This window comes from Bison bison, unplaced genomic scaffold (assembly GCF_000754665.1).
Source record: "Bison bison bison isolate TAMUID 2011002044 unplaced genomic scaffold, Bison_UMD1.0 scf7180017864492, whole genome shotgun sequence".
In the NCBI taxonomy this organism is placed as follows: domain Eukaryota; kingdom Metazoa; phylum Chordata; class Mammalia; order Artiodactyla; family Bovidae; genus Bison; species Bison bison.
The window spans coordinates 3337764-3348582 of NW_011495051.1; the positions used below are offsets into that span (position 1 = coordinate 3337764).

The 10819-nt window shown below is 47.1% G+C and overlaps 1 protein-coding gene across 2 annotated transcripts in view; it reads left to right on the forward strand.

Moving 5' to 3' along the window:
- Positions 1 to 60: 60 nt before the first annotated feature.
- The window catches only part of CHAF1A (chromatin assembly factor 1, subunit A (p150)), a 24872-nt gene continuing 14113 nt past the window's right edge, over positions 61 to 10819 (forward strand). For both annotated transcript variants that reach the window (XM_010828151.1, XM_010828152.1), the window contains exons 1-3: positions 61 to 420; positions 2517 to 2567; positions 4464 to 5326. In XM_010828151.1, the coding sequence (XP_010826453.1) occupies positions 2519 to 2567; positions 4464 to 5326 (912 nt within the window). In that variant the 5' untranslated portion in view covers positions 61 to 420; positions 2517 to 2518. The remainder of the gene's footprint in view (positions 421 to 2516; positions 2568 to 4463; positions 5327 to 10819) is intronic.

Below are 10819 nucleotides of genomic sequence, written 5' to 3' on the forward strand. Positions count from 1 at the left end.
GGCCTGTGTGGGCCGAAGCGGCGGCTGGGGGCGGACTGGCCTCCTGGCGTGGGCCCACGGCTCTGCATCTGGCGTTCGGTCCGTGGAGCCGTTACGACCCCGGGGAAGGGCCTTGCAACCCGAAGGGCACCTCTTTGACGTTATTGTTGCAGCCGCGACCATTTTTTTTTTTCCGGCGCTTTTACGTCAGTTCGTCCTTTCAGAGCGCTTTGCGGTGACGGGTGTGTGTGTAGCCCGGAGGGGAAACTGAGACCCAAAGAGGCGAAAGGGCCGGATTTGTTGGTTACCGAGTGCGTTTGTGTCCCCCGGACAAGTTGGACCCTGCAGCGGCGCTATGGGCCGGATGTGGAAACTGAGGCCCGGGGTTCCACGGGGTCGGGGGACCGGAACAGCCCCGTCTAAGGGTCAGGGCCAGCCCAGGTGAGAGGCCCGGGTGGTAGGGGTCCCGGGTTCTTGATGCCGCCGGATATGCAGGAAGACCGATCTTTCTCCTTCCTGTGTCTTGGGAGGGGGCTTTCTGGCGCCTGGCGGGCCCCTTACATGGGGTGGCGAACTGAGGAGGACCAGACGGCTTGTATCCCCTACTCCACTCCCATTTTGCCCCCAGGACTTGGCGCAGTGCTTGACACATAGTAGGTGCCTAGTAATTAAGTGTCGGTAGGGACATCCGCTAATCTAGTTCAGAATTTCTCAGCCTCAGCACTATTGACACTGGGGGGCATTCTGTGCACTGTAGCAGCATCTCTGTCCTCCACCCATAAGATCTCAGTAGCAAGCCCTTCTCATCTGGGACAACCAAAAATGTATCCACTGTCAAGGTGCCCCCTAGTTAATAAGCACTGTGCTGTTTCCAGACTTTGGGATTTCAAAGAGACAGAATTCATATGAAGTTGGGGCTGATTGTCATGGACAGTCATTAGACCCAGTATGGATGTTTAAGAAGTTTACAAAGCACCTTCTGTTATTATGATCAGGCTATCCTAAAAGGGAAGGATGTTTTAATGCCAGATAAAATTAGAAGGGATATAGTCTCAGAATAAAAAGCAGTGGTAAGGTTGTACAGAAATGTTTGTTAATTGCACCTATACCTTTGAATAGACTGAGTCCCTGGATGGGATCCCTTTTATGTTGACCCGAAGTCACCTCTGTTCTGCTTGCATCAAAGCTCGTGACTCAGGGTCATGCCAATAAATCCTTGTGATTGTCTGAAAATTAAGTGGCTAAAGATTGTGTATCCTTCAATGGGGGCGGGGAGGAGTTCATGTTTTTGAGAACTGAAAACTTGGGAATAATACTATCTTGCAATGGGAAGAAAGGAAATGTCTTCTGGGTACTTTTCTTGTATTCCTAGCTTGGAAGCGGGTAGAGTAGGTTCATCTATGGGCAGTTGAGTTTTTTTAGAAAGCCAGGATCTGATTTTTAAAAATACTTACTCGTATGTATCTTAAAAAAAAAAGAATGTAGGTTAGCCAAAATAACTAGACTTTTCCAAGCCAGATCTAGCACATGTCAGCTTCTCAACTTATTCTAGCCATTTGAAGATATTTATTCAAGGACTTAGTTCTGTTTATGGTCATTTCTGTACCAGTTTTGATACTGTTATGCCTTTGTGTGTGTGTGTGTGTATTTCTTTCCCTCCTGTGCAGGAAAATATCTTCCCTATCATTTCTTGACTGTGCTTCAGCTCCAACTTGGCAGATTCAAGATGATTTAAGTTGTATCACCTTTTATAAACCCTATTTTAAGAGAAAATAAGCCCTATACCAATTGTACAGATTTGTTGGTGGGGAGAGGTTGGATTGGAGGAGCATGTTCGGGCTCCTTTTATGGTAAAATCAGCTGATACAATGTTTTCTCTCATCTGTAGTTTCCTTACTTGATTTCCTACTACCTGCCAGGCCCTGAGCCCATGTGTGGAACAAGTCTGTGTACTGTCACAAAGCTGGTGTTCTGATGGGCGGGAGAGACAGAAACACAAAAGTCTCAGGTGTGCTAAGCGCTCAAGGGAAATAAGACAAGAAGATGTGACAGCATTCAGGGTAGAATTTCTTAATCTACTGACATTTGAGATCAGATAATTCTCTGTGGTGGGGAGCAGTCCTATGCATTGTGAGATATTTAGCAGTGTTCCTATCCCTTCCCCACTTGATGCTGCCCACTCTCTCCAGTCAGGACAACCAAAAACGTCCTTTGTTGTTGCTCAGTTGTGTCTGACTCTTTGCGACCCCATGGACTGTAGCCTGCCAGGCTCCTCTGTCCATGGAATTTCCCAGGCAAAAATACTGGGGTGGGTTGTCATTTCCTTCTCCCGGGGATCTTCCTGACCCAGGGATCGAACCTGTGTCCCCTGCATTGGCAGGCAAATTCTTTACTACTGAGCCACCAGGGAAGCCCAAGGATGGGGGTGGGAGTACCCAGATCAGCCCCATTGACGACCACTTTGTATAGTAGGTACTGTATTTTCTGCTCCGTTGTTTCCAGCACTTAATAACATATCCTTTGACATTCATTCACAGCCATGGATTGCAAAGACAGGCCAGCTTTTCCAGTCAAGAAGTTAATACAAGGTAACTCTGGGAATGGGTTAAATATTTGCTCCTAGCTTATGTCCTTCATTGTTTTCTCAATTATTATATTTTTCATTTCCCTTGAGCAGAGGCAGGCCATCTCCTGGGGTTCTCATCAGAAGCATCAAAGGGGTGGAGGGGAGAAGACAGTTGCATCTTACATTTGGAAGCTGGGAAACCCATTTCACTGCGTGCCGTTCCCAGGACCAAATGCAGAGGTTGCTGCTTTTACAGCTGGATTCCAGCATATTGACTTTGTAATGTTTTTTCTCATGGAGGAAAAATATACTGTATATTCTATATACCACAGAGCAGGGGTACCCAACCTCTGGGATCTAGTGCCTGGTGATCTGAGATGGAACTGATGTAATAATAATAAAGTGCACTATAAATGTAACTGTCCCCCGATCCTCTGCTGCTGCTGCTAAGTTGCTTCAGTCGTGTCCAACTCTGTGCGACCCGATAGACGGCAGCCCACCAGGCTCCCTGTCCCTGGGATTCTCCAGGCAAGAACATTGGAGTGGGTTGCCATTTCCTTCTCCAGTGCACCAAAGTGAAAAGTGAAAGTGAAGTTGCACAGTTGTGTCGGACTCTTTGCGACCCCAAGGACTGCAGCCTACCAGGCTCCTCCGTCCATGGGATTTTCCAGGCAAGAGTACTGGAGTGGGGTGCCATTGCCTTCTCCGCCACCCACCCTCAGTCCATGGCAAAATTGTCTTCCACGAAACCTGGTCCTGGTGCTAAAAAGGATAGGGACCACAGCTGGAGAGAGTTTCACAGGCATCCTAGCCTCTGCTCCCAAGCTGTCAAAGCCAATAACATCTCTTGATGTTGCCAGATGTCCCCTGGCAGCACAGCTGTCCCTGGTTAAACACCTTTTTACAGGAAGTGTCTCAAAATCCTTTCATGAAAAAGGGAGGAATGAATTTACCCTTAGGTGAGATTAGTGGCTGGACTATATAAAAAAGGATGGTTTTTGGTTTTCAAAGCTTGGTTATCTGGTTCCTCTGTAGCAGCTGGCCTTCTGTCATGACTGACAGCAAGGTTGGTGTTGGTAGGAGTTGTATGAAGGGCAGCCGCCTTCCAAGGTTAAAGGATTAGGGGCAAACCGCAGAATCCGAGGGCATGATCATCTTATAAATGAAGCCAGAACAGGTTTATGTGTTTGGTCTACATTAGAAAGTAGTTAATAAGATGTTTGGGTGTTTGAGTACAGGCAGACTCTGTAAGAAAGTCACCCATCTGCATTTCCTGTCTTCCATGTGCCTCTCTCTTAGAACCATCCAGAAGGTTGACATGCAGTGGGAGGATACTTGTTTCACTGGCAAGAAAAGCTCTAACAGTCGGAGTGCTAGGGGCAGAACAAAATCTTAACTGTAAATGGATCTGTCTCTTTAGCTTTTGGAACCAGATACACTTATCTTCAAATGGAATTTCCACCCATAATAAATAACTTTAGAATTTGAACTGGATCTCAAAGAGATCAGAAAATGTCTTCTTCGAAAGTCTTGCAAAACCCCTGCTCTAAAAGTTTGTTGGTGTTTTGGGATTTTGTTTGTTTTCCATTTCTTTTTTTGTTCATTTGTTTTTGCTTTTAATTAGGTTGTTGGAAAAGTCCATAATGAAAAGACTTGTTGTTTAGTCATTAAATTGTGTCCAGCTCTTTGCAACCCTATGGACTGCAGCATGCCTGGCTTCCCTGCCCTTCATTATCTCTTGGAGTTTGCTCAAACTCATATCCAATGAAAAGATAATCCCTTTTTAAACTTTAGATATCCTCCCTATCCTCAAGTACATCAAGGTTGTTCATTTTTTGAGAACATAGAATGTTAAAGTATTGATTGTCACTCTTCACACTATCACTTAAAAGAGGTCCTCCTTGTCTTCTGGTTTCAGCCCGACTGCCATTCAAGCGCCTGAATCTTGTCCCCAAGGAGAAAATTGACGATGGCTTGGACGACACAGGGGGGTCTCGGGCTGGCCCTGTGCAGACTCAACTCCACAACTTAGAAACCTCTTTGGACCACTTGGAGAACTGTCACATGGGTTCCGACATAGATTTTAGACCAAAACTTGTCAATGGGAAGGGACCCTTAGATAACTTTTTAAGAAGTCAAGTTGAAACCAGTATTGGCCAGGCTGTGGTCATAATCGATTTGACAGAGGACTCGAGCAACCCCCCGGACAACATGGTGGGCCACAATAAACTGAATTCTGCCGCCTCCTCCGCTCAGAAGAACATAAATGGAGTCCCAGACAAAGCTGGAGATGACAGGGGGCTGCCAAAGGCCAGGCAGAAGGATGAGCTGGCAAGTCCCGAAGAGGCCCTTTCAGAATTTCCGTGCAAGACAGAGGCAGGGGGTGCTGACTCAGGGGGTGCAGACAGGAGGGGACTCACACAGAGGGGCTCACCCCAAAACTGTCCCAAGCTGACTGGTGACCTGAGCATGTGGTCTGAGAAGGACCGGGATGGCTGGAGTGAAGCCGGGGGCATCCTGTTCAAGGGGAAGATGCCCGTGGTCGTCTTGCAGGATATCCTGGCCCTCAGACCGCCGGCCAGGTCTCCTCCCGCCACTCCTCCCAGCCAGGCTGTGCCTTCTGAGAGCGAGACACCGGAGTCCAGCCCAGAAGAGGACTTGGCGCTGAGCCACTCGTCCTTGAGCTCTTCCTCTCCCACCAGCTCCCCCGAGGGGCAGTCTGTGCCCACAAAGCTGCATACAGGCCCCAGCCCCTTCCCTGCTTCCACACCCGTCTGCAGAGTGAGTACCTTCCCCGAGTCAGTGCTGCCTGAACCTAGAGGCTTCCATCCAGCCCCTCACTCTTCACTCAGGGATCCTATGTTGCCCAGCTGGCTAGTGGCTGAGTGAGTGTGGCCACAGATGAGCTCTTGTGATCTGGGCAGGTCCAGTGCAGAATTCTTTCTGATACCGAGAACCATTGAATTGTTAATTTTTGTGCATACTGCGATGTGCACCAGTGTGTGTGTCCGTGCCTTCCAGGTAGCCTTGTTCACACTTAAATAATGGTGCTGGTTACCTTAGCCACACTAGTGACTAATGGCTGTGATCCTCAAGTTAGCCTATATATATATATATATATACACACGCACACACACATTTTTCTAGATGTTTATTTGGTTGCACTGGGTTTTAGTTGCAGCATATAGGGTCTTGGATCTTTGTTGTGGCATGCAGGATCTGTAGTTGCAGCATGTGGACTCTTAGTTGCGGGATGTGGGATCTAGTTTCCTGACTAGAGATCAGACCTGGGTCCTTATGCATTGGGAGTGCAGAGTCTCGGCTCCTGGACCACCAGGGAAGTCCTTCAGGTCAGCCTTTAACTTCAGCTCCAGGCACTCCTATTCCAACACAGGAGTCATACAGTCATTGCTGGTAAGCACTCAGCGTTGGTGACGAGACCCAAAGACAGCAGGAAGAAAAAAATGGGGCATCCTGAAGGGTCAGCTCTCATGACCGCCTGTCTTAAAACCTCACCTGGAGAAGTGAGAACAGAAAAGACCTGGCTCCGTGTTTAAGGCCCCAGGCAGGTGGCTTTGGAAATTTCTGTTTCCATTATTGGCTTCCAAAGGACATAATGGCAAATGTCTCTATTCTCACCTGTCCTTGAGGTCCTATGGGTAAAACTGAATCAACTAGTCAAGAATCACAAAGCATATTTCACAGTATCTGTGATTTGAGGGTTTTGTAGCACTTGTATGTGTTCATATCGGGTTTTCACATAAGATGGGTTCCTGGGGCGAGTCGTTTTATTTTCTACTGTACCTGCTTCATTTGACCATAAACCGCCTACTTTGATCTCCCAGGGAGATTGGAGGATGGGGAAAGTGGCTTCCTCTTTAGGTTCACAATATATCTATCAAGTCCAGGGTCTTCTTTTTTCCTTCTGAGTTTCTAGATGTGTCAGACTGAGATACTCAGCTTTTAAATTCCCATCTGAGCCATCACCCAGACTCTTAAGAACCTGAGTTTGGGTCCCGTGCCATCAGCCATCTTGTTTTGTTTTGACCCTCCAGTCACACAGAATCCTTGCTGCTTCTGCTTTGTACAACTACTTTGTCACATGACTGGTAACAGCCAGTGAGCCCAGAGAACAGGACATGTACACATTTTCATTTTCCTTCATAGCTTTGTTTTTTAAGTTTTTTTTAATGTGCATAGCATGGTCCCAGGACTGGGAGGCCACGCTTTTGGGGCTTGTCACAAAGCAGTGCTACTTCCTGTGCACTTGCCTAAATGCTGAGCGCATGAACCAGGTGTGCTGAGTTTACCAAAGCCTGCGTCTGAGACCCTGATCTGACTCCATACACAGGCTTGGGGTTTTAGATGTTGTAGAAGACAGTGTTATCACTCAGCTTTGCAAACAGTTCATGCTGCAGGTGGTGAGGCCTTCAGCCCTCCCCACCAGCCTGTGGCACAGAATTGCCCCAGTCACCCGCAGCATGGGATAGAGCCCCCTGATGCTGGGTGACACCATACATGTGAGAGTGAAATGGAGTGACCACCGGGAGATGCCCGAGGGCCTTGCACACTCAGTTTCTGGTTTATCTCCTCACTTTCAGGAGTGCTGGATTTCCTGAGTGGTTGATTTTTGTGGTTGGTACCTAACATTAACAAGTTTCCCTGCTGTGGGCCCAGGTTCTTCCTGACCCCTGTTACTGTGGGGAATTCTTTTCTTTTTCCATTTTCTCTCTGCCTTCTCTTCTCCACATTGTAGGCAGAAGCTTGCTGAAGGCTTGCAGATTGTTTCTTATTCCCATGTCATGTGTGTGGTTTTTATTGGGCTCAGTTTATCCTGGACTTAATATCATAAATCTGCATTGGGAACCCCCAAACATTAGCTGGTCCATGTGTGCGTGCATGTGTGGCCAAGGGGGAGATCCAGCTCGTTAAAATGCAGATCATGCCGTCCCTTCATCTAGAGAGCCTGACTTTGAAAAAACACTTAGGAACACCTTTTCTAGATAACCCCAGGTCTCTTGACTAGCCAAAGCATGGCTGTTTGGCCTCAGAGCTTTTACCACCTGAGACAGAGCTGTTTCTCCAATTTGTTTGCAGCGACATATGTGATTAGTCCACGTTATTGTTGACTCAGATGTTTGTTCCCTAAAGGGCTGTGTGGATACAGTGGTGTTACCGGAATCTACGCCTTGCCTCTGTACAGTTGCTGGAACTCTTTAAATTATATTAAATTATGGTAATTTAAATTATACAAGTATTAAATGCTCTTTTTTTTTAAAAAAAAGTATCACTGAACCGTCAGAGCCCCTTCTGGCTTTTTCCTGTCCCCCAGGTTGCCACTATAGTTGTCTTACATTGCTCTGTGTGGTGTGTATGTGAAGGATCCCTGGGAATATACAGTATCATTTTGTTACCTTACATGAGCCATATACTGTCAGTATGTTTCTTTTTTATTCCAGGGTATGTTTAACTGTATTTTACACTGGGATGGGAAGATGTATGTCTTTTTAACTGCTATACTGTATGCAGATGGTGCCATGGTATGGATAAACTGCAGTTTGCACAGTCATTCTCATTGACGGATATTTCTTTTTTTTTTTTTTAAGTATTTATCCGACCGCACTGGGTCTTAGTTGCAGCCCGATGGATTTTCCAGTTATCTTCATTGTGGCATGTGGGATCTTTAGTTGTGGCACGAGAATGATTAGTTGCAGCATACGGGATCTGACCAGGGATCAGATCCCAGGCTCCCTATATTTGGAGCCCTGAGTCTTAGCCACTGGACCACCAGGGGAGTCCCAACAGATATTTCTATCGTCTCTTGACTCTCAGCCTTGACGGAATGTAATTGTCCTGAGCTTCCCTGGGTGGTTGTTCAGAAGTGCAGGCTCACAGGACTGGTCATGTCAGTGTCTGCATGCTGACAGTCCCCCACGCCTGGGGTACTTAGAGTTGTGTCTCCCCTCCGCTTGCTCTCTTTCCCCTGCTGTCAAGGTACTAGCTGCTGTGGGGCCTCCCTCCTTACCTCGCTGCTCCTCCCACCTGCTCTGGACTTAGAAGTTAGATCTCCTTCTGTATCACACCAGACAGAGGGGGCTCTGGAGTTCTCCCGAATACAGTGCAGGAATTTTACTGCACGGATGTGGTTATATATGTTTTGACTCTTGGGTAGTTGATGTATCTGTTTTAACCTCATACTAGAATCTTGGGTCTTTCTTTTGGTAGCTGAGTTCCAGATAGGGCTTCCCTGGTGTATCAGGAGGTAAAAGAACCCACCTGCCAATGCAGGAGATACAGGTTCAATACCTGGGTGGGAAAGATCCCCTGGAGAAGGGAATGGCTACCCACTCCAGTATTCTTGCCTGGAGAATTCCATGGATGGATGAGCCTGGCGGCCTACAGTCCATGGGGTTGCATAGATTTGGACACGACTGAGTTGCTAAACACTAACACTTTCCAAGTAAGTAAAATGTGTGGCCTGTATTTTGAAAGAGTTCTATAAATATTTAGGCCAAATGTCAAGAAGAAAAAGTTATAGCTGTTCAGTAAGGTTTATCCAAATGTATGGTAAAGCAGAAGAAATATTAGTTTTAAGTTAAATTGCATTTGCTGTGATTATTGGATATCATGATGCCAGCTCCTGGTAGTCATGTGAACTCTTTTATTCCTGGACTCACAACACAGGGTAAGATTTGGAAGGGTCCTGATTCTGCAGCTGAATCTCAGCAAGTATGGGCGAGACCCAGCACGTCTTCCTCCAAAAAAGCCCTGGTACAGCAGGGTGTGGCAGTCACGTTTGGTGCTGTATTCTTTGAATACAAAGGACAGTGGCATAGATACAGCACCTTCCAAACCCTGCTACCTTCTCCTTTGTTGTGGCGGTGAAGTCCACACGTTTGACAGGCACAGTGGATGCTGGAGAAGTGGATGCTTTTTCTTAAGTGCTTGGTTAGACAGCTTTGGTGTTTCTGAGGGCACCTGGCTTAGGTGGGGTTGAGCACTCTGCCAGTCCCGTGGCTTTCACATGGCCAGGCTCAGCCCTCTGCTGAGGGAAGTCTTGGTCCAGAAAGGACTCATTGTGTCCCGAGTAAGAAAGATATCTTATCTGTATGTGTTAATCTGTAGGAAGTCTTAAGGCCAGGCTTTCCTGCCCTAAGAGAGAAAGCACTGTTTTTGTGTAGTTTTGTTGGTATGTCAGTTTCGAGAGAGATGGGCTTTTGATCTTTCATCTTGTCTCATTAATTGGCTGCGTAAGATGAGCCCGGGGAGGGTGGGTATTTCTTTCCAGTCCAAATTCTCCCCATTGCTTGTCCAGTAAATGGTGCGATTGCCAGGATACCCTGCTCTGGAGGGAGCTTAGACCACTAGCCTGGACTTCTTGTGTGTATTCCTGCTGCTGCTGCTGCTAAGTTGCTTCAGTCATGTCTGACTCCGTGCGACCCCATAGAGCCATTTTGCCAGCATGGTGAGGGAGCCCAGCCACGCGTCTTGGTCTCTCCTTGCAGCCCAGGCATAGAATGCAGCAGGGCGATTGAGAACACTCTGCTCTAGAACATAGGGGTTCTGGACTGGATGACCACTTCTGGCCAGCTGACTCTTTATCCTGAACATTCACGCCATGTTCTAAGAGGCAAAGCCTCACTGGGCAAAGAGAACAAGTTTGTGGCCCACGGGAATCCAAGCCCACACACGTCTTGCTTGAGTCCCATGGTATTGATTTGTAGACATGACAGGCAAACCCTCTGAGCTAGTGTGGATCTGGTTTCAACTTCCCCTGCAATAAAGTGCATGTCACAGTAAAGCAAGTCACGTGGCTCTGTTGGTTGCTCAGTGCATGTAAAAGTTATGTTCACACTATGCTGTGTGCAGTAGCATTATATCTTAAAGAAGTACATACCTTAATTAAAAAAATACTTAACTGTGAAACTTCCCTGGTGATGCAGTGGTGAAGACTTTGCTCTCCCACTGCAGGGGAAGTGGGTTCAATCCCTGGTCAGGGAACCAGGATCCCACATGCTGCACAGTGTGGCCAGAAAAAAAAACTTCACTGGAAAAACTGCCATGGTCTGAGCCCTCAGTGAGGCGTGGTCTTTGCAATAGTAACATCGAGGATCACTGAGCACTGATCAGCATACCACGTATAACAATGAAATGTGTGAAACTTGAGGATTACCAGCATGTGACACAGAGACGCAAAGGGAGCGAATGCTGTTGGGAAAATGGTGTTGATAAGACTTGCCCAATGCAGAGTTGCCACAAACCTTCAATTTTATT